This window comes from Lissotriton helveticus, chromosome 5_1 (genome assembly GCF_964261635.1).
Source record: "Lissotriton helveticus chromosome 5_1, aLisHel1.1, whole genome shotgun sequence".
Classification (NCBI taxonomy): domain Eukaryota; kingdom Metazoa; phylum Chordata; class Amphibia; order Caudata; family Salamandridae; genus Lissotriton; species Lissotriton helveticus.
The window spans coordinates 1,286,088,183-1,286,112,163 of NC_136065.1; the positions used below are offsets into that span (position 1 = coordinate 1,286,088,183).

A 23,981-nucleotide genomic window follows, 5' to 3' on the forward strand; every position below is an offset into this window, starting at 1 on the left:
TCCTGACTGTGTTGTACATAGTGAAACTAGAAAACCTGGATAAATTGCAGCTTCGTTAATTAAAATGTGTGCTCTTGGCCAAATAATTTATTTCACTAAAACATTTTCTGTTCATTAGCGCACATGAAAGCACTTTCAAATATGTGAGTTCAGAAAACCAGCTGGACAAAACTATCACTTTTAATAAGTACTTATCAGTCCAGTGCTATAATGTGCCATATTAATGTCACAGCTCATCCATAGTGTTCCAAGGCATGGATCTTGTACGCAAACTGCTAGCAAGAGGTTGCAACATAAGCACTGTGGAAAAACTCTCAGCCTGGCACAGCTCAGTGGCAAGGCTTGCTTTAGCTAAGGACTGGGCTGGTAACTGCAGACAGCAGGGTGCTGGTAACAGAGCAGCACTGCCTCTTTTTATTCCTGTGTACTGCTGAGCTGTTTGCACTTAGTGTTAATAGCAAATCAGTGGCACACTTAGAAAAGAAATGCCTCTTTTTTTATTCCCAAGCTCCATTTTAATTGTAATGGCTTTTAGCAATGGTAGTATTAATGTGACAGCATTTGAAGTTCCTGCAACCCTATTTTATGAGAGTATCTAAACTAAATCACTGCATTATTTCATGTCTGCCACATTGTTATACTTCCTGTACGTGTTGCATATATCTAGGCATCTCAATGTTATGTTCCACTATGTAAAAACAACTATGCTTTTTTAACTAAGGTAAATCCCAACAGTCCTCCATCCCTTCCTGTGTTGTTTATTTGACTCCCTCCCATTACTTTGCTTATTTCCCTCCTCCTCAACCTCCCAACTCCTCATACCATGTTGTGTGGCTTGCTCACCCCGTTCTGTTACTTGACATGCCCCTGCTGTTGTGTTGCTTGACTTGCTGCTATTCAAAATGGATAAAAGACATTGAAAACGCAAATAGCTCTCGGATTGCAATCACCTATTGGATTTGCCAATGCTTGTTTTTTTATAGATGACATTTCGCAAGCACAGCCTAAAAATGCCTTCTTCAAAATCAAGAAGCCACTGAAATTGTAGCCTTTGAGCTGTGCCTATGACCAGCTTCCTCTCTATCAGACCTTATTTGTTTATGTAATGGCTTACAATCCAGCCTTGGTAGCACCTCTAGTGGTAAAATGCCTTGGTGTAGCTAGCGGCTTGCTAGCCAAAAGCAATTATGTGACTTTTGAACCAGCATATCAGAGACGTTGTACTGTTAAAAAAACTTACATTGAGGCAGGCTCCTACAGTAAGTCTCAGCTGGACAATTGATTTTTTGTCTGGGGCATTGATACTCAAAGTACGGCCCAGGGGCCGCATGCCGCCCTCTTGACCTTTACCTGTGGCCCCATGGTCAACAGCAGACCTGGTTCTAATAAAATGATGTTAAATAAATAGCAAGCATTTAATTAAAGGTTAATTGACGTTAAAGAAGTGAAGTAACTAGGGAGTCCTGCACTGTTTAACTTTAGGAACACCTTCATTTTCAAAGACATCTTGCTGTAATAGTGTACAAATATGATAAAGTCTCTTAAAAATTCTAAAAAGTGTATTTAATTAACAAGCAGAACATTTTCACCTTAGTACATCAGATTATATAAAAGTACTGAAAAGTTCTATTTGAAAAGAGATAGTTTTCAAACATGAATTTAGAAACATTCATCCCCCCACTTAGTCAACAATGGCAATAGTGAACGAAAGAGGCAAGTCAGTTGTTAAGTGCCCTCTTTGGGGATCTCAGTTCCTTTTATACATGAACAACATTATAGTTTGGTAAATTAAGCACAGGAAAAAGTTTTGTACCGTGCACATCCTGAAATCATGTATTTCGATGCCCTCTTATAAGTAGGGAAAAGGAAAAAAAACAATTGCCTAGGACCACACGATTTGGTCAAGTGGGGATGCCAGGATTAATACCAGGTTTTCTAGTTTCATATTGTGCACTTCAACTACTAGATGTGTATGCTTCACTTTCCCTACACCCATCTTACCGTCAATCCTTGCACCGCCTAATCACCACCTCGCTGACTTCAATGCAGCCCTCGGTCACATCACAGACCATACTTTTTGGCCCCAGGGAAAATATTTGCGAGTGCCTATGCTTTGGGGTTTTACACCTTCCTTCTTTTTGTATCTCCTGCCTGGGTGATCTAAGGCTGCCAGAGGAGATTTGCAACGCTTCACAAAGACAATACATAAATAATACAACTTTGAATTACTAACAAGATGCAATGAAAAACAAGTATTTTGCTGTTAAAGAGCAGTCTCCCAATGATTTAATCAATGAAAAATGCTTGAGTTTTGTATTAAAACAACTAATCTACAATCAGCAAGGGACAACGTTTTGGCGTATGCTTTGTAAATGCTCCATATATCTATCCTATCCCAGATGAAACTCTTTTTTTACATTGTTGAGAGTGCAGCTAATGTGTTGTGAGATGGGATTAAAAAAAGGAAGTGCAGGGAATATGCACATGGCTGCCTTTGCATGTTAAATTAAAATATAAAACTCTCAAGAACAAAGCATATCTCTCTGGTGCATGAAGACAAACAGAAGGTGTTCGTATAAACATGAGAGGTGATCTAGGGAATAGCAGGGTATAGGCGGATCAGTGGAGGGGTACATTATTTAAGGATTATCCTACTAACGAGCACACGGATGCAACAGCATGCAATCCCAAATAGAAGCCGTTGCCCTCGACTGTCTCTTGGTCTGAGATGTAATGGGGTGAAGATTTTTGAAATGTTATGATGCCTGAGATTCAAGACATTTCTTGTTGGATAACACCTCAGTAACCCTCCTCGTTGGACTTTGCAGACCCGAATCTATCTGGAAGACCACCTCAGGGTGCTTTTTCTGCTTCCAGGGGAGCAGCAAAGCTTTTGCACATGACAGCACCTCCTGTCGGAACCGGGCTTGGGTGCAGGCGTACAGGTACATGTTCACAGCAGCATTGGTGAGATCAAGCATGGTGCCTATATCAGCTGCCACATTGATAGCCTTCTCATAGTTATTTCTATTAATGCCATAAAACGAGGTTCGCAAAATGATCTGTGTGATAAACCGGGTGGTGCACAAGTAGGCGAAGGTCATTGACACTGTAACCAGAAGCACGGCAGACTTCCTTTTCTGAGCCCGAAAGTGGGTGGTGGTTCGATATCTCTGGGAGGACTCAATCATGCCATTGTAGACCTTGTTGCTGCGGTAAATCTGCCGTAAAGTCAACCCATTCAAGGTGAATATGATGATGTACGGGATAATATAAGCCAAAGTAGTCTGAAACCAAACCAGCCCTTTCACATAGAAGTGTGGTACATCGGTACTGTAGAAGCACTCTATTTTCCCAGTCTTGTTGTTTGCTCTGGACTCATTGGCCCAGAAGTAAGGAATGGCACAGATGTGGCTACATAAAAAGACAGCTGTTATCACACAAAGAGCACCTCTAGGTGTGCAGATACGAGCCTTGAGCTTCAATGTGTTGATGGAGATGAATCGCTCAACTGTGAAAGCCACCACCAGCCACACCGAGGTGTTGTAGGCACCATAATTGAAGAAGTCACGGATCGTGCACCAGGGGTTCTTGAACCAGAAGGGCTCGGGGATGTGGTATTTAACAATCAACTCAAGTATGACAATGAAAATGAGCACCATCGTGTCCGCCACAGACATGGCCATCAGGTAGTAGCGGCTGGATGCCGACAGCATGCAGTTTCTCCTCCAGAAGACCAAAATAGTCACAATGTTGGCTTGAAAAAATAAATGAATGTGTTAGTCTCACATAAAAATATGTTTTACAAAAAGCAAGCAGACACTGAAGAACTGAAGACATATCACCAAACAAGCTGCAGAATTATAGCCACACTAAAGGACCCTAAATTTTGTATTTCTCTGTTGCGAGCTATGTCACTGGGATTTGTAAGGACACCATAAGGGGACATAAGCACATTTTCTGGCTGTCTTATTTTTGACTCTATATTCTCCTTCTGCAACAAAAGCCACTTTGGGTTTCCTCTGCATGACACGCTCATGTGGATACCCTCGCTTTATCTCTGAGGCTGCAGTTAACTGCACTCTGGGCCTAATGTTTCAATGGGGTTTTCCTATTCTGCGTCTAAGGAAAGAGTTGATACCCAAGGGCCTCTATGCCAATATTTATGCAACTGTTTATGCACTCCTCAAGTGTTTTCCGTTTTTTTATGCCATATTGGTGAATTAAAATCACCACATCATACAACAGGCAGGTTTAAAACCTACATATAAAACCTGTACTGGGTTCCAAAGTCCTATGATATATGCATATCTGTCTTGTCCAAACTATGGGCCTGATTTATAATCTGCCAGCTGGGCCATACTCCCCCAGTAATTCACTCCATCGCCCTGGCAGAGGTCCGAACTGCCATATTATGAAATGTCCGTTACCCGGTAGACATTTTAAGTATTCACAGCAACTGCTATGAAGCCGGTTCCTGTGAATGCAGTGGAACTTTGCCGTATGGCTCAGTCAAACATGACAGAGCCATACCGTAAAGGTTCCAAAGATTTTCAATTTTTAAAAACAAAAAAATAAGTTTTTGTTTTTGAAAAAAACAAAAACATTGTCCCTCTTTGCCATGAGTCATCTCACAGAGCTATTTTTGGTTTGTATTGCCCCTTACTGCTAGGATTTTCGTGGCTGTGATGGGCAGTATAAACGGCTATATGTCTGCCCGTCCAAAGTTGGTGGGTGAACATATATAACCAAATCTCTGATGGCCCTTACTCCATTGGGCAGTTGGAGAAGTTTGGTCATGGCAGCGACTCAGTAGTCTCCGCTGCAGCCTAACTATGGTCTGCTTGCTTCTAAATTCAGTGGACAGACCATTATCCGCAGTAAGCATACTCCATCATTGCAACAGTGTATGCTTGCCGCCAACATAAAAATAGGCCCCTATATCACATACTCTGGAAACTTACATGTGAGAATGTATGCCATCCCAGTACTGACATCAGAGCTTGGATATGGGTACTATATTGAGAAAGTGCAAGCTTATATGGAATATGGCTGCGTAGCAAAATCAGCAGAACTACTGAGTAGTTTTCATTTAGCTAGAACAACAGATCATCTTTTAACTTAATCATAGTCAATGATTTCCTAGACTGCCCAAAGGACTCTGTCTAATACAACAGTTTTATTTTTGCAAATAGGCATGTGTTCATGTTGTGAATCATTGCTGTTTATTATCAACTAAGAATCAGATGTCAAAAATGTAGACTAAAATAAATAATTTTTTTAATTTGATACAACACAATTAACATGTACATGTATATATTTTTCAGCACTAGCCTCACAAAGGTTTCTGACTAAACTACTTTCAGATTCTGGAGAAGTGTTGAGATGCTACCTCAGTTTTGCAAAGAATCAGTTTTCACATTAGTTTAGAGATTGGCAAGTTATATATTACTTTACTTTTGGCATGACAAAGAACACTTTGTAGAGTTAATAATTGGTTCTTGACAGCACATCTGTCTCCAGACAATTATGTGAGAATACCAGAAGAGCGATCAATTTGTTTATTTATCAAGCTGCCTGAGATTGAACTTTCAAGGGCCACACGTGCTATTTAATTGTCTTGGATAATGAGATCATTTATGGTGTTTTTCCCTGGAAGCAGCACAGATGGGAGGTGGGAAGTCATTTTCTCGGATTTCTAGGTCTCCTCTTCGGGACATGCTGTATCTCCTCTGTGGGCTTTGAGCACACCCCTCACTTGCCACTTGTTCCTGTGTGTCATTTTTGAAATTCCTTTCCTTTCTGTGACTAATCATTCACAATTGTCCCTCCTCTTCATGGATGGTTCCTGGCGCTGGTGAATGGCCCCTTACAAGATTGAATCCCCTTTTGTCTATTTCTTTTTGTTTCATTGCACTCTTTTTTAGATAAGGATCTTCTAGGTGTGGGGTTTTCAGCCGCTGAGATTTAAAAAATACTTCTGAGGTCTAGTCATTTGTTGCCTTAAAGTCTCTATGAAGCAAACACAACACAGACTCTAATGCCCGGCGCTCAGCTTTTTCCAGTTTACAGCCTTTATTATGTGCTGCTATGCCTCATCATTCTGTTGACATTCCACACATACAGCATGTCATGGTTTTCTAATCATTTGCGACATCAAGAAAGGTACGTCTTCCAGGATGCTGTGGTCACATCACGCTTTCTCTTTAGTGAGCTTTAACTGTGGCATCCCACCTGCTCCTGGGTTCAAAACTTTACACTCTGGGCTGTGAGGGTGCTGCACACAGCTTCTAACCTGGAAACCAACTAGACTGAACAAACACACCAGAGGGAGAAATCCATGCATGCTTGATGAAAAAGAGCACCCGGCTTTTGTATAACAAAGATTCAGCCTCTTTCCACTATGCATGTTGGTGTTTCTGGTGTGTAGTTTCTATAATGCTTAATTATCAGGTGTTCAGGCGCCTGACTGTGCTTTATCCAGTGTGTCATATTTAAGATGTGCTGATTGTGGGGCTGCTGGCCTGCATTTATTTTCGTACTTTCTTTTGTGTGTAAATATTTAAGGTATGCTGATTGTGGGACTGGCCTGCATTTATTTTCGTGCTTTCTTAAGTCTGTAAATGTTTAAGACATGGTGGTTGTGGGACTGGCCTGGGTTTATTTTCATATTGTCTTACATGTGTAACTGTTTAGAATGTGCTGATTATGGAGCTCATTGTCGTTTATTATTATTAGAGGCTCTTGTAATCTTGCGAAGCTATGCATTTGTGGTCCATTGCTTAAAAACCTGTGACTCTTGAGGAACGCGCGTGTTATGTACCCTGTGCAGGACCACCATGCAGTTCTCCGTATCACTGTAACTTTAGTATATGCAGACATTCAGCTTCATGCTTCAAATGGCTGCTGGGCCGAACAAAGCCTTCATTTTGCTTTTCGACCTCCTGTGGCAGACATTTCTCCTCGGTCACCTATAATCTTTCTTTGTTTGGTTTTCTTTTCTCCCTCTTTTTCTTTGCTGTATTTCAAAACAACCTCTTCTGCCAAGGTTTTCTGATGTCCTCAGCTCTGCTCCTCAACGTCTGGCAATCATTAAGTGTGAATGGAAGCTTAACTGGCTTGTATAATATGTTTGACATCTGTCTCTCTTCAAGATCAACTGGATGGAAAATGTGTGTTCTTTACAACTATTGCAGCTGAGAAGAAAAAAAGGTTCAGTTTTGAAACATGCTGCTTTCAGTTTAGGAAACCTGGACTCTGGTAGCACAAGTGAGGGAATAATGCATTCTAAGGGGGATGCTGTGTACAGGGGCAGAAGACGACACTGGACACCTAAAGATCAAAACCCCAAGGGACTGCATATGATGATGAGTATCATGATCTTGATCTCTGAGTGCAACAAATGCACATGGGTATGAAGGCACTGTAGTCCTGCTGGGCTGCTTGGCAAGAACTGAAAAAAAAGAAAAGAGCATGGTAATATTTCCCAGATCTCCTATGTCTTGCTAAAGTGTAAAGAACCAGGTTTTTAACGCCTTTCTAAAAGGAATATGTGTTTTTTTTGGAGGCAAGATAGAGGGGTAGACTGTTCCACAACCTTGCTACTGCAACCGAAAAGGCTCTGCCTCCCCACTTTTTCCTATGGACTCTGGGAACAATTACATGATTACGAGCAGCAGGAAGGTAGAAAACAAGTTTATTTGGATAACTGTCCATAAAACATTGAATCTGCAGAGTGGAGGGGTTTTGGCTGGTACATACAATTGGAACATTTTTCAAAGTCTGCAGGACTTGCTGAGTAGAGGGCTTTATGAACAATGCAGAGTGCCTTAAACGATATACGCTTCTCTGCCGAAAGCCAATGCAGATCACCTAGACCTATTGATGCCGACTGCTGTTTAAGAATGTCCAGGGTAAGTGTAGCTACTGCATTCCGCACCAGTTACAGCTTTGCCATGGTCGTCTGGCATAAACATGCCAGCTCAATTTTGCTCCACTCTTTCTGGGTTACATGGACAGCCTTAGGATGGGTGCCATTTTACTCCACTATTTATCAATTAAGTGCTGAAGATAAATTAATATTTTTTTTTAGTTGCTCTGCTTCAAGCTCAATTGCGGTATGTTGGTTTTGCCCCAGCATGGCATTGTCTGTAAGCAGGGATTGTTTTAAAATGCGTTGCAAGCAGACATCCACTGCAGTATGTTGTTTTAGTTTTTTCTACTGTTTGAGTTCTACCAACTCTTCCATCCAGTAAGATCCTAGACCGAGGAAGGTTAGGGGCCATGCTGATCAGTTTTGGGTGAGTTTGTTTGTTTAAGTTATTGGCTATTCTTCCAGAGTTGTTGAGCCGGCAAAAGGGGTTCTAGCAGTTAGCTAAAGCTTATCTTTGTTTTTGGATGTCTTGCTTTTTCTTTCTAGTGTCTGCGTCCAACAGAGGGTACAAGCTGGGGGGGGGGGGGGGGGGGGTCCTTGTCTGGTATGTGTTCTTGTTCTGGGTGAGGGCAGTCTGGGAAGTGAGGCATGGCAGCTGGCATCTAGCGTTACCAGAACGGAGGGGCTGGGGCAAGGATGTGTGTACTAGGATCAGGAAATCCTTCAATTCCTTGCCTTTTATACTGGATGCTTTTGACTGGATTAGAATCGCTCTGGCATGTGTGCTTATCAGTAATCAGTGGGCTCTCGTGGAACCTTGCAGATTATGGTGTCTTGTCCCCTCTAGGTCTGGTAGCATTGTTGTCTGCTGTCTACCCTGTTACAAAGCTGGCTGCTTTCAGCGGAGTAAACACAAAATGATGGACGGAGCACTGAAACTTTTCAGACACTCACCCCCAGTCACAGATCTGGGTTGAATCCATCATTGTTCTTTAGCTCACTTCGCCACCCCAGTTCAGACCCAGCTATATGCAAATCAGTCTTGACCCTCTGCCTCATGGGAACAGTCCAGCCCGAACTGCCAAGCCAGGTCCTCTCTGGACCGGAAACAAGCATCCTGGGACCGGTTTCGGGGTAACAGCCCTCATTAGCCAGGCTAGCTTGAATCCAGTGGCAAAGTGAGAAAAAGACCCACGTCTGGGCATGCACTGCCTACTTAGGGCAAACAAAGCAAACACAATGAGATGATGGACGGTGTGCTGAAACTTTTCAGACACTCACCCCCACTTACAGATCTGGGTTAAATCCATCATCATTCTTCAGCCCACTTCTCTACCCCAGTTCAGACCCAGCTATATGCAAATCAGTCTTGACCCTCTGCCTCATGGGAACAGTCCAGCCCGAACTGCCAAGCCAGGTCCTCTCTGGACCGGAAACAAGCATCCTGGGACCGGTTTCAGGGTAACACCCCTCATTAGCCAGGCTAGCTTGAATCCAGTGGCAAAGTGAACAAAGGATCCACGTCTGGGCATGCCCTGCCAACTTAGGGCAAACAAAGCAAACACAATGAGATGATGGACGGTGTGCTGAAACTTTTCAGACACTCACCCCCAGTTACAGATCTGGGTTGAATCCATCATCATTCTTCAGCTCACTTCTCTACCTCAGTTCAGACCCAGCTAAATGCAAATATGCGAATGTGAGATGTGTTGATCACTCCAGTATTTACACAAATAACAATTCAAATACAACTATTTTATTTTATTTCTTTTATAGCGCTTTAGCTATAAAAGCTAAAAGTAATAAAACAAAATAGTGGAATTTACTAATTCAGAAACAAGATATGTAACCATGTACTCCAAATCCCCACAAACAACTTCTTTATGGCTTCTGTCTAGTTATCAGTCTCAAGGAATTCAATCCATTCAAGCTGTTTTCAGCTCCTTGGGGATTCACCAAGTTACAGAAACAAATGGTGGAATTTCCAAGAACTCATGGGATTTGTCTAATCGTTTATTTAGGCAACATCTTGATCATGTCCCAAGATCCATTCACCCTGACTGAATATCAGCAAAACATGACAAGGATCTCCTTTATAACCTTGGATTTGTAATCAACCAAGACACATCAGATCTTCAATACTCCAAACAGATAACCTTCTTGGGCTTTGCCATAAACTCCATTTCAGCTTCTTTGTCCTTACTAATTCAAACGATTTGTGACATAAAGAACGAAATCTGATGGGTCCTAGCAAAAGACAATATCGCTATCATCTGGATAGTCAGTTTAGTAGGCATTGTAACCTCCTCCAAGCAGTCGGTCATCCCAGGACCTATGCACTACCTCGCCCCTCAAAGATTAAAGATCCTTTACTGAGGAGGGTCTCTCATACTTTGACCAATTCTACTTTTCGACATACATGCAACAAGATCTGCAGTGTGACTCGATCATACAAAAGCGTGGAATGGAAGGCTCATTTTCAGTCTCATTGCAGATATCGTGATCGTATCGGCTAGGGTGCAAGCTGTGGAGAACTAGCAACGGGGGGGGGGGAATATGATCTCAGAAGGAACTGTCTTAACACATTAACTGTCTGGAATATTTTTTTTCAACATCTTTTTATTAAACATAATACAGGCTTCAGATCAACATCAATTCCAAAATGACATCGTAGGAGAGACGCATGACCCAAATTTTAAAAGCATGGAGTGCACCCCATCATAATTACAGCTATCAGATAACCTCATTCTCTTGGTGTAAACTATAATGTCACTTCTTTCAAGCAAATGCAAAACATTCCTCATGGTATGTATCAATGACCTCTGTACTTGGCCCAGGCACCCCATATCTTTTCACCTTTACGTGGGCAACCCCGACTCTGATATATCACCCGTTCTGCCCCATAGCACCAAACTGTCTGGAACTTTTAGTCAAATCTTTTGTGATTTGCACCCAGAAATATCACTGCTGTATTATCTGGAAATAAACAATGTTTCAGCAGTGCAGCATGTAAACTATATGCGGGAATGCCAAAGATTCTTTGCCTTACTACCTGATCCATTACATATCTGTCATAGCAATTCACCTCCCAAGCAGGGAGAACAGTATAGAAGACTGGAATTTCCAACACCGCAGGGATTCAAGCAACTGAAAATTGAACTCATCTTTGTTTGTCAAGATAATGTAGAAATGGGGTCCATGCCAAACAGATCTCTTTGCCTTTCATCTGAACTTTCACTTGCCACTGTTCTACATTCGAAGGCAAGACACTTCAGCTCTGGCGACGGATGTGTTTATACATGACTAGAAGGGTTTGAACTATGTCCTCAAACCTTTCTATGTGTTGAGGGTAGCTTTTCAAAAAAGGAATTAGAAAGCAGAGGTGATTTCAATTTTTTATGTGTGGAGGACTAACATTTGGTCTCCAGTCCTCCTAGAACTATCTTGCCAACATCCCTTGAGTTTCTCAATCCTTCCAACTCTACTTATGGACCTAGTAAGTCAACCTCATCTGTTCATCATCCAGAATCAACTGCATATCGTTGCTTGGAGAGTTTTTGGGGATGCTGGCCACTGTCAGAATTTTTCCGAGCAAGCTGTCAACCTTATCTATAAGGCCTGGTCCGATTCTACTCACAAAAGATACTGATTAGTTTAGGGCAGATAGTCATGCTGGTACACAGACCAGGGTGGCAACAAACATAAATTTCTCCGGCATCTGAAGGTCTATCCTACAACATTTTGAACTTGTATAGCACACCTATTTCTCTAGGTTGTACCGGTTGCCAAGCACCCCATTGGTGAGCATCCTTTGGTCTCTAAATTGGTGTTTGAATTAGATTTTCTTCACCATGTCCCCCTGGATATTCTGATTTATGAGAGGTTGCTATGGTTCTATAATTTCTCCAGGCATAGTCTGATAATTAACTGTGGGCCAAAAATCCATTCCGCTCGTGGAATTTGCGGATTTTCGGCAATTCCGTGATTCGCGAATCTCGCGAAATTGCAGCAAAATCCGCAATTAACACAAGAAGCACTTACAGTTAAGGCAGGTGCTCGAGTTGAAGTTAACTTTGTAACCATGATAAATGGCGCCGGCAAGCTGCCAGAGTTGAAGTTGCTTACTTGCAAGTTGCAACTTAAAATCCCTTGCTCATTGCACCATCAGGATTCAAGCAAGCCGGGCCGACGACGCCTGAAATGGCAGAAACCGGTCCCCGGAAGCTTGTTTCCTTCCCAGTATAAGAATTGGCTTGGTAGTTTGGTTTGCCCTGTTCCCATCATGCACTGGGACAGGAACAGACTATTTTGCATATAGCCAAGTTCTGAGCTGGGATGGTGCAGTGAGCTAAAAAACGGTGATGGATCAAGCCCTGATCTTTGGACTGGGTAAGAGTGGTCTGCTTAATTCAGGCACTCTGTTCATCACCACCCCCTTTTCTGAATCATTTTTGTCCACCATAAGCGTGGAAGGGTATACTCAGATGTGAGTCCCTTGCTCATTGCACCATCAGGATTCAAGCAAGCCGGGCCGACGACGCCTGAAATGGCAGAAACCGGTCCCCGGAAGCTTGTTTCCTTCCCAGTATAAGAATTGGCTTAGTAGTTTGGTTTGCCCTGTTCCCATCATGCACTGGGACAGGAACAGACTATTTTGCATATAGCCAATTTCTGAGCTGGGATGGTGCAGTGAGCTAAAAAACGGTGATGGATCAAGCCCTGATCTTTGGACTGGGTAAGAGTGGTCTGCTTAATTCAGGCACTCTGTTCATCACCACCCCCTTTTCTGAATCATTTTTGTCCACCATAAGCGTGGAAGGGTATACTCAGATGTGAGTCCCTTGCTCATTGCACCATCAGGATTCAAGCAAGCCGGGCCGACGACGCCTGAAATGGCAGAAACCGGTCCCCGGAAGCTTGTTTCCTTCCCAGTATAAGAATTGGCTTGGTAGTTTGGTTTGCCCTGTTCCCATCATGCACTGGGACAGGAACAGACTATTTTGCATATAGCCAAGTTCTGAGCTGGGATGGTGCAGTGAGCTAAAAAACGGTGATGGATCAAGCCCTGATCTTTGGACTGGGTAAGAGTGGTCTGCTTAATTCAGGCACTCTGTTCATCACCACCCCCTTTTCTGAATCATTTTTGTCCACCATAAGCGTGGAAGGGTATACTCAGATGTGAGTCCCTTGCTCATTGCACCATCAGGATTCAAGCAAGCCGGGCCGACGACGCCTGAAATGGCAGAAACCGGTCCCCGGAAGCTTGTTTCCTTCCCAGTATAAGAATTGGCTTGGTAGTTTGGTTTGCCCTGTTCCCATCATGCACTGGGACAGGAACAGACTATTTTGCATATAGCCAAGTTCTGAGCTGGGATGGTGCAGTGAGCTAAAAAACGGTGATGGATCAAGCCCTGATCTTTGGACTGGGTAAGAGTGGTCTGCTTAATTCAGGCACTCTGTTCATCACCACCCCCTTTTCTGAATCATTTTTGTCCACCATAAGCGTGGAAGGGTATACTCAGATGTGAGTCCCTTGCTCATTGCGCCCTCAGGATTCAAGCAAGCCGGCCGACGACGCCTGAAATGGCAGAAACCGGTCCCCGGAAGCTTGTTTCCTTCCCAGTATAAGAATTGGCTTGGTAGTTTGGTTTGCCCTGTTCCCATCATGCACTGGGACAGGAACAGACTATTTTGCATATAGCCAAGTTCTGAGCTGGGATGGTGCAGTGAGCTAAAAAACGGTGATGGATCAAGCCCTGATCTTTGGACTGGGTAAGAGTGGTCTGCTTAATTCAGGCACTCTGTTCATCACCACCCCCTTTTCTGAATCATTTTTGTCCACCATAAGCGTGGAAGGGTATACTCAGATGTGAGTCCCTTGCTCATTGCACCATCAGGATTCAAGCAAGCCGGGCCGACGACGCCTGAAATGGCAGAAACCGGTCCCCGGAAGCTTGTTTCCTTCCCAGTATAAGAATTGGCTTAGTAGTTTGGTTTGCCCTGTTCCCATCATGCACTGGGACAGGAACAGACTATTTTGCATATAGCCAATTTCTGAGCTGGGATGGTGCAGTGAGCTAAAAAACGGTGATGGATCAAGCCCTGATCTTTGGACTGGGTAAGAGTGGTCTGCTTAATTCAGGCACTCTGTTCATCACCACCCCCTTTTCTGAATCATTTTTGTCCACCATAAGCGTGGAAGGGTATACTCAGATGTGAGTCCCTTGCTCATTGCACCATCAGGATTCAAGCAAGCCGGGCCGACGACGCCTGAAATGGCAGAAACCGGTCCCCGGAAGCTTGTTTCCTTCCCAGTATAAGAATTGGCTTAGTAGTTTGGTTTGCCCTGTTCCCATCATGCACTGGGACAGGAACAGACTATTTTGCATATAGCCAATTTCTGAGCTGGGATGGTGCAGTGAGCTAAAAAACGGTGATGGATCAAGCCCTGATCTTTGGACTGGGTAAGAGTGGTCTGCTTAATTCAGGCACTCTGTTCATCACCACCCCCTTTTCTGAATCATTTTTGTCCACCATAAGCGTGGAAGGGTATACTCAGATGTGAGTCCCTTGCTCATTGCACCATCAGGATTCAAGCAAGCCGGGCCGACGACGCCTGAAATGGCAGAAACCGGTCCCCGGAAGCTTGTTTCCTTCCCAGTATAAGAATTGGCTTGGTAGTTTGGTTTGCCCTGTTCCCATCATGCACTGGGACAGGAACAGACTATTTTGCATATAGCCAAGTTCTGAGCTGGGATGGTGCAGTGAGCTAAAAAACGGTGATGGATCAAGCCCTGATCTTTGGACTGGGTAAGAGTGGTCTGCTTAATTCAGGCACTCTGTTCATCACCACCCCCTTTTCTGAATCATTTTTGTCCACCATAAGCGTGGAAGGGTATACTCAGATGTGAGTCCCTTGCTCATTGCACCATCAGGATTCAAGCAAGCCGGGCCGACGACGCCTGAAATGGCAGAAACCGTTCCCTGGAAGCTTGTTTCCTTCCCAGTATAAGAATTGGCTTGGTAGTTTGGTTTGCCCTGTTCCCATCATGCACTGGGACAGGAACAGACTATTTTGCATATAGCCAAGTTCTGAGCTGGGATGGTGCAGTGAGCTAAAAAACGGTGATGGATCAAGCCCTGATCTTTGGACTGGGTAAGAGTGGTCTGCTTAATTCAGGCACTCTGTTCATCACCACCCCCTTTTCTGAATCATTTTTGTCCACCATAAGCGTGGAAGGGTATACTCAGATGTGAGTCCCTTGCTCATTGCGCCCTCAGGATTCAAGCAAGCCGGCCGACGACGCCTGAAATGGCAGAAACCGGTCCCCGGAAGCTTGTTTCCTTCCCAGTATAAGAATTGGCTTGGTAGTTTGGTTTGCCCTGTTCCCATCATGCACTGGGACAGGAACAGACTATTTTGCATATAGCCAAGTTCTGAGCTGGGATGGTGCAGTGAGCTAAAAAACGGTGATGGATCAAGCCCTGATCTTTGGACTGGGTAAGAGTGGTCTGCTTAATTCAGGCACTCTGTTCATCACCACCCCCTTTTCTGAATCATTTTTGTCCACCATAAGCGTGGAAGGGTATACTCAGATGTGAGTCCCTTGCTCATTGCACCATCAGGATTCAAGCAAGCCGGGCCGACGACGCCTGAAATGGCAGAAACCGGTCCCCGGAAGCTTGTTTCCTTCCCAGTATAAGAATTGGCTTGGTAGTTTGGTTTGCCCTGTTCCCATCATGCACTGGGACAGGAACAGACTATTTTGCATATAGCCAAGTTCTGAGCTGGGATGGTGCAGTGAGCTAAAAAACGGTGATGGATCAAGCCCTGATCTTTGGACTGGGTAAGAGTGGTCTGCTTAATTCAGGCACTCTGTTCATCACCACCCCCTTTTCTGAATCATTTTTGTCCACCATAAGCGTGGAAGGGTATACTCAGATGTGAGTCCCTTGCTCATTGCGCCCTCAGGATTCAAGCAAGCCGGCCGACGACGCCTGAAATGGCAGAAACCGGTCCCCGGAAGCTTGTTTCCTTCCCAGTATAAGAATTGGCTTGGTAGTTTGGTTTGCCCTGTTCCCATCATGCACTGGGACAGGAACAGACTATTTTGCATATAGCCAAGTTCTGAGCTGGGATGGTGCAGTGAGCTAAAAAACGGTGATGGATCAAGCCCTGATCTTTGGACTGGGTAAGAGTGGTCTGCTTAATTCAGGCACTCTGTTCATCACCACCCCCTTTTCTGAATCATTTTTGTCCACCATAAGCGTGGAAGGGTATACTCAGATGTGAGTCCCTTGCTCATTGCACCATCAGGATTCAAGCAAGCCGGGCCGACGACGCCTGAAATGGCAGAAACCGGTCCCCGGAAGCTTGTTTCCTTCCCAGTATAAGAATTGGCTTAGTAGTTTGGTTTGCCCTGTTCCCATCATGCACTGGGACAGGAACAGACTATTTTGCATATAGCCAATTTCTGAGCTGGGATGGTGCAGTGAGCTAAAAAACGGTGATGGATCAAGCCCTGATCTTTGGACTGGGTAAGAGTGGTCTGCTTAATTCAGGCACTCTGTTCATCACCACCCCCTTTTCTGAATCATTTTTGTCCACCATAAGCGTGGAAGGGTATACTCAGATGTGAGTCCCTTGCTCATTGCACCATCAGGATTCAAGCAAGCCGGGCCGACGACGCCTGAAATGGCAGAAACCGGTCCCCGGAAGCTTGTTTCCTTCCCAGTATAAGAATTGGCTTAGTAGTTTGGTTTGCCCTGTTCCCATCATGCACTGGGACAGGAACAGACTATTTTGCATATAGCCAATTTCTGAGCTGGGATGGTGCAGTGAGCTAAAAAACGGTGATGGATCAAGCCCTGATCTTTGGACTGGGTAAGAGTGGTCTGCTTAATTCAGGCACTCTGTTCATCACCACCCCCTTTTCTGAATCATTTTTGTCCACCATAAGCGTGGAAGGGTATACTCAGATGTGAGTCCCTTGCTCATTGCACCATCAGGATTCAAGCAAGCCGGGCCGACGACGCCTGAAATGGCAGAAACCGGTCCCCGGAAGCTTGTTTCCTTCCCAGTATAAGAATTGGCTTGGTAGTTTGGTTTGCCCTGTTCCCATCATGCACTGGGACAGGAACAGACTATTTTGCATATAGCCAAGTTCTGAGCTGGGATGGTGCAGTGAGCTAAAAAACGGTGATGGATCAAGCCCTGATCTTTGGACTGGGTAAGAGTGGTCTGCTTAATTCAGGCACTCTGTTCATCACCACCCCCTTTTCTGAATCATTTTTGTCCACCATAAGCGTGGAAGGGTATACTCAGATGTGAGTCCCTTGCTCATTGCACCATCAGGATTCAAGCAAGCCGGGCCGACGACGCCTGAAATGGCAGAAACCGGTCCCCGGAAGCTTGTTTCCTTCCCAGTATAAGAATTGGCTTGGTAGTTTGGTTTGCCCTGTTCCCATCATGCACTGGGACAGGAACAGACTATTTTGCATATAGCCAAGTTCTGAGCTGGGATGGTGCAGTGAGCTAAAAAACGGTGATGGATCAAGCCCTGATCTTTGGACTGGGTAAGAGTGGTCTGCTTAATTCAGGCACTCTGTTCATCACCACCCCCTTTTCTGAATCATTTTTGTCCACCATAAGCGTGGAAGGGTATACTCAGATGTGAGTCCCTTGCTCATTGCGCCCTCAGGATTCAAGCAAGCCGGCCGACGACGCCTGAAATGGCAGAAACCGGTCCCCGGAAGCTTGTTTCCTTCCCAGTATAAGAATTGGCTTGGTAGTTTGGTTTGCCCTGTTCCCATCATGCACTGGGACAGGAACAGACTATTTTGCATATAGCCAAGTTCTGAGCTGGGATGGTGCAGTGAGCTAAAAAACGGTGATGGATCAAGCCCTGATCTTTGGACTGGGTAAGAGTGGTCTGCTTAATTCAGGCACTCTGTTCATCACCACCCCCTTTTCTGAAGCAACTTAAAATCTGGCAGCTTGCCTGCGCCATTAGCTTCAACTCGGGCACCTGCCTTAACTCTGTAAGTGCTTCCTGTGGGCCAACAGGAAGCACTTACAGATATAAATAAAAGCAGGTGCCTGAGCTCAAATTCAGTAACATTTTAATCAGCCCAAAACATTAGTGAGCATGGTCGAGGCTGGGCAAGTGTGCTTTAACCCCATATCTGCCATCGAAAATTAGCTGTAATACTCGAGGGAGGTCTTTGAATCCCTGAGTTTCTCGAGCGCAACCCCGTGTAGTTCCTGTGACCAGGAGGCTGCTTTCTCCTCACCTGCTGCCCTGCTCGCTCTCTGACCCTTTATACACAAGAGGCATATTGACACGCATAGAAGCCTCGCTCGTTTGGCCCCGCATCACACACTAGCGGTATCAAACGTCTTCCCGCCCTTTCCCAAATATGATGGACAGCTCACTCAAGGGACCTCGGCGCCTTTTGGTGCGGTGACAAAGTTACAGGCACACATGGTCAGTGGAGACAAATCTTCTGGCCCTTTACGCAGCTGCAGTGTAGGAAAAGCACTTTACATTTACCCAACGAGGTAGCACTTACTGGATTAGCCAGTAGAAAGTACTCCAGCTGAGTAGAGGTATTGCACAAAACGGTGGCATCTTCGTGGATAACTATGCAGGGCAGGATTCATTATGGCACGAGTCTCCTGTCACAAAAATTAAACCTCAACAGGAAGCACTTACAGATATAGCAGGTGCTCGAGTTGAAGCTCAAATTCAATAACGTTTTAATCAGCCCAAAACATTAGTGAGCACGGTCGAGGCTGGGAAAGTGTGCTTTAACCCCATATCTCCAGTTGAAAATTAGCTGTAATACTCGAGGGAGGTCTATGATGGACAGCTCACTTAAGGGACCTCGGCGCCCTTTGGGGCGGTAGCAAAGTTACAGGCACACATGGTCAGTGGAGACAAATCTTCTGGCCCTTTACGCAGCTGCAGTGTAGGAAAAGTACTATACATTTATCCAACGAGGTAGCACTTACTGATTAGCCAGTAGAAAGTACTCCAGTTTAGTAGAGTGCAAATCACGCAAGTTCGTGGGAAAATCCGTAAATTCGCTGATTTTTTTCAATTTTGAGCGAATTTGCGGCCCGCAGATCCGCAAAATTCGCCCATACAGTATTTAACCAGGAATACAAATTCTGCCAACCTGGCCATGCGTCTTTGCTTAGCCTTGTGTAAAACAGTGTTGGATGTTGAAGCATTGGATCTTGCAGGTAAGTACTTTACTCAAAAAGGAGTTACCTTTCTCATATTTAGGAGGACATAATTCTTTCCCAGCTTTCTAGGTGAAAGCAAATTCGCTTTGGTACACTACATTAGAGCTTACAAAATGGTCACTGCAGAATTCAGATCGTCTCCTACTACTTATTTCCATTGTTTGACCTTCTGGCCTATCTCACCTTGGCTTGATAGATCAGATGGATTTTATTTAAAGCAGGCATTGATATTTAATTTTTTGGGGTTCTCACTTAGAGGTGCAGCTGTCTCCAAATCCATTAATGTTGGTGCAGTTCTACAAAACATCATTCACATGGCGGACTGGTTATTGGATACTATGTTTAAGGAATTTGATTACAAACCATTAAGAAATGGTTGTTCTTTCTTTGTCGATCCGCTTTAGACTTGCATGATCTGAAGCTACCGATCTTGTCATAGAATTAAACATTGTATAGCATACTTGTTGGCCTTTGCCCTTTTTACGGGGTCAACTCCAAATGTTTTGCCTTCACCGCTCCTATTTTTGCTGCATTCCTTTTGGTAGGCCTTAGGACTCTGTACACTTTACCACTGCTAACCAATGCTAATGTGCTTGTGCTCTGTCCTTTAAAACATGGTAAAATTGGTTTAAACCTTTTTGGCATATTTAATTTGCTTATAAATCCATTGTAGAATACTCAGTACTTGTACATTAAATGTTACTAGTGGCCTGCAGCACTTATTATGCCAGGCACCTAAGTAGCCCCACCCCCCACAACCTTTGCCAGGACTGCCATTGCAGCCTGAATGTAGTTTTAAACAACCAATTTGACTTGTCAATTTAAGCCCCTTGGCATGCCTTAACCTCCCCTGTTATTGCATATGTCACCCCTAACGATAGCCCTAGGTAGCCCGTAGGGCAGGCTGCATTGTAATTGAATGGTTGGACATGTACTGTTACGTTTTACATGTCCTGGTAGTAAAAAACTCCTACATTTGTTTTTCGCTATTGTGGGGCCTACCTCCCCCATAGGATAACAATGGTTTGTCTTATTACATTTAATAAGTGCTAGCTTTTGATTGGGAACAGGTAAGCATTTCATATTAGGTGTCAGAGAAGTTGTAATTAAAATCCTCTTTAATGGCAAACTCAGATTTTAAGTTGTGAAAATGCCACTTTTAGAAAGTTGGCATTTTCCTGCCCTACATTATTTTGTGCCTGCAGCCTGTCCTGGGTCATGTGATTGGGTGTAATTGGCTGTTGGACTTTGTTTATTCCTCCAAGACAGCCACACAATAGAGTGATTAGGTGTACCTGGATGAGACATCATCTGACAGGATGGGGGCAGAGCTGGGCACAGACCCACTTGCAACGGAGTGGGATATCCTCTGCCTTCAATCAAAGGACCAGCCAGACCTGCATTGTTCATACAGACAGTCAGGAGCCAGGGCAGGGGAAGCAGGAAACCTCAATCACTTCAAAGGGAATTCTGCAGAAATATCTCCTACTTCAAAAGAAGCAGCATGTATAGACAGAGGACCCTCATACTCACTCTTCAGTTCACTTCTGGACCTGAGGAAGGACTCTCGGAGGACTGCCAGATGCTGTAGGCTGGTGTGTACTTCACAAGACTGTTTTGATGCACATGGAAAAGCTGCTTTCATGCCTGGAGGCTGCCTTGAACCCTTGAGGCCTGGCCTACTGCTTGAGCCCTGTTGTATCACTTGAACCCAAAACAACCAGAGTGAGTCTAAAAGCTAATTGGCAGGCCTCCTGATCAGAGCCTCAGTGACAGACCAGGCTACCACCATCTTGAACCTACACTAGACTCTGCCTGAGTAAGTCCTTCCAGTCCTTGGCTTTTTGTTGTGGTGTCAAGGGTGCCCAGATATTCAACATTCAAAACTTGGACTCTTAAAACATTGTTGGGTAAAAAGTGCTCTGTGAAATGAGGGGAGAATGGGGTCAACCTACTCGTCTATCCACCAAAGCTGCATCACTGGTCGGCTTGACTTTAGCCACAGCTCCTGATACATACTTCTCCACAGCAGCATATCCTGTTCAGCGGTCCTTCGCCAAAGGGGTATCCAGCCTCACGGAACTCCCGACGGCTACAGCCTCCTGCCTCATCTTGCAGGAGATTCTCAACTTCCAAAAGAGAGGCTAAGTCTGAATGTAAAAATCTTCTCCACACCTTAGTCCAGTGGCTCCCCAACGCCTACATTCCCTCCTTGAGTTCCACCGGCAGCCTTGCCCTACTGAACTTCTACCTAGACTTTTTCTCAGAATGTTTTCTAAGTCTGAAAGTAAGCGCATATCAGGCCCAACCCACTCCCTGTATCCCACCTGCGCTACATTTATGTTGGGCATATTTGTTTTTACTTTGACCCGGTCTTCTGCGACTAGATTTCCATATTTAGCGCTTTGATCTTTGAGGCCCTAGTTTTTACCATGAACTTTAAAAATTCATAACTCTGGTTCTACTGATTGGATTTTAGTCATTTGGTGTCAAATAATTTATTATATGTACTCTACATTTCTAAACTGGTGTGGGATTTTTCTTGTGTTATATTTTCAATTTATTTCTGTGTGTGTGGTGCACAAATACTTTTACATTGTGTCTAAGTTAAGCCTGACTGCTTTGTGGCAAGGTACCAGAGGGTTAAGCACAGGTTAATTTTGGACTTTTTATGGTTCACCCTGTTGGGAATTGTGGCTATTGCTTGATTTGGGGTCACACCCTTTTCAACCAAAACCCAACTTCTCACATTGATGTTGCGCAGTATCGCAAATATCCATATAAATAATTTGACACCAGAGTTGACCTCTTTTTCAAATTCTTCGGGTTTCTAAATTTAAGTGCCCTGCCTTCTTTTTTTGTACCATGGAGATGGATATGATCCAGTTTGACACCCTAAGCAGGCTGAGCTGCTGAAGCTTTGCAAAGAGAAGGGGCTTAAAGCAGATAGGAAGGCTACCAAACTGGGTCTCAAGGTAGCCATCACAGCCCTTGAGAAGGTACAGAGGTTGCAGACCAACCGAGAAGAGGATGACTCAGAGGAGGAGGGGGCAAACCTGAGTGATGAGGGGATATAATACCCACACCTGGGACCTGAGCTGCAAGGAGAGCACATGCACTCCCAGAAGAGGCCCAGGTAGGGGCAGGGAGCAGGGCATCTGCCTAGGTCTCTTCCCAGAAGAGATGGAGGTCAGGAAGGTGGAGAGTGAGCTCAAACTGCAGCTGTCCAAGCAAAAGATTGAATCAGGGAAGATAAAGATAATGGCAATGGAAAGACTGGCCATGGAGGAGAGGAAGATGGCCCATGAGCCCAGTCTCAAGGAGCTGGACATCAGAGACAAGTAGGCAGAGTCCAGCTGTATTGGTAGTAATGTTACCCATTGCCCATTGGAGCAAGGGGAGTCCCCATCCCTAAGGATGTGGTGCCTAACTTTGTTGTGGAGATAGCATAGACAACTGTTTGCCTTGGAGATGAATAAGGTCCCTAAAGAAGATTGGGGGCAGCCTCTGAGGACATGCTCCCAATGAAGGGAGTGAGGCCCAGTTATCCACAGGCAAAGTGGGCAGGAAACATGGGTTCACCTCAGAAAGGAAAAGGAAAAAGTTTAGGGAGAGTCAAAAAAGATACCCCAACAGTCCTGGCTGGATTGTAGGGATCATTTTTCCAAGGCACCGGATGGTTGGATGAAGAGCTGTGAAGTGATTGATTACAAAGTGCTGTACAACCTGATTGCTAGAGAGCACATGTTCAGTCTTTGTTTTACAGAGCTGCACTAACACCTTTTAGCTAGTAAGGTCCATGACCCCAGGGAGCCTGCTAAAGATGGACTGCACCAGGGTCCACAAGAAGGTACATGGAAGTGACCCCAAGAAGGGTAGTTCAGGTTCCGCTGAGCATCGTGAGGGGAAGGTCAAAAGAGACAGAGACGAGTCCCAGAGGCAGGTGGGGGAAAGGGTTCCCATGCCCCTTCTGAGAAGAGGAGGGAGGTTCTGGTGGATGGTTGCACATTTCACCCGATTCCAAATCCTGCTGCTCCAATTGTTCTCCGCTAGGACATAAGCAGAGGGACTCTGTCTGTCCTTAGAAACCACCCACTAGTGGGACCTCTACAGGTGGGGCCAATATGGCCAGCAGGGTAAGTAGTCCCCAGGGGCAGGAGGTAACCATGCCCCAATCGCCCTTAGTTGGGAGGTGAACTTAGAGAGTAGATGTATGATCCCTGAGTATGAAAGTAGTCAATTCCACCAGGTCAAGGCGAATGAGTCCCTGTCACTGCTCTGAGGGACACCGGGGCCAGTCAGACCATGGTAGTATACATGCTGTTTTCCCCAGAGCAATACACCAGTCAGTTTTAGGGTAACTCAGGCACCAGGGCAGGGTGTATCATGCCCCATGGCCCTGAAATCCCTGGGGTGGGAGTGACCCAGAGGAGGGTGATAGTTAGTCCTGAGATGCCCATTGACTGTATTCTGGGAACAAGTAGCCACCAGCGATGGAACAGCTAGGAGTGGCAGCCACCCAGGGCACCCTGAAAGCTCAGAAATCTGGGTGTAACACTCCAAAAAGGAGGGTACAGTGGCCATGTGAATTTTTGTGGTTCACCCTGACGGGGATTTTGGTTGTTCCCTAAACAGGGTTCATTCTCCCTTCAATTACTCACAATAAGCTATCAAGAAGTTTCAAGTCTTTTAAGGACATTGAGGCAAGGAGTAGTTTACCCAAATTGGTCTTACTGGAGTATATGAAATGTACATTTTATTATATGAAATGTTTCTTTTTATTGATATACACCATAGAATTGTTATTTAAAGTAATTTGGAAATGTTCTACTTAGCACTGTGTTTACTTCAGTTTCA

General features: G+C 44.7%; 1 protein-coding gene across 1 annotated transcript in view; it reads right to left on the reverse strand.

The window, feature by feature from the left end:
• Positions 1-1,541: 1,541 nt before the first annotated feature.
• The window catches only part of LOC144755319 (putative G-protein coupled receptor 139), a 39,518-nt gene continuing 17,078 nt past the window's right edge, over positions 1,542-23,981 (reverse strand). The window contains exon 2 of the mRNA XM_078644120.1: positions 1,542-3,757. Coding sequence (XP_078500246.1) covers positions 2,757-3,757 — 1,001 coding nt within the window. The 3' untranslated portion in view covers positions 1,542-2,756. The remainder of the gene's footprint in view (positions 3,758-23,981) is intronic.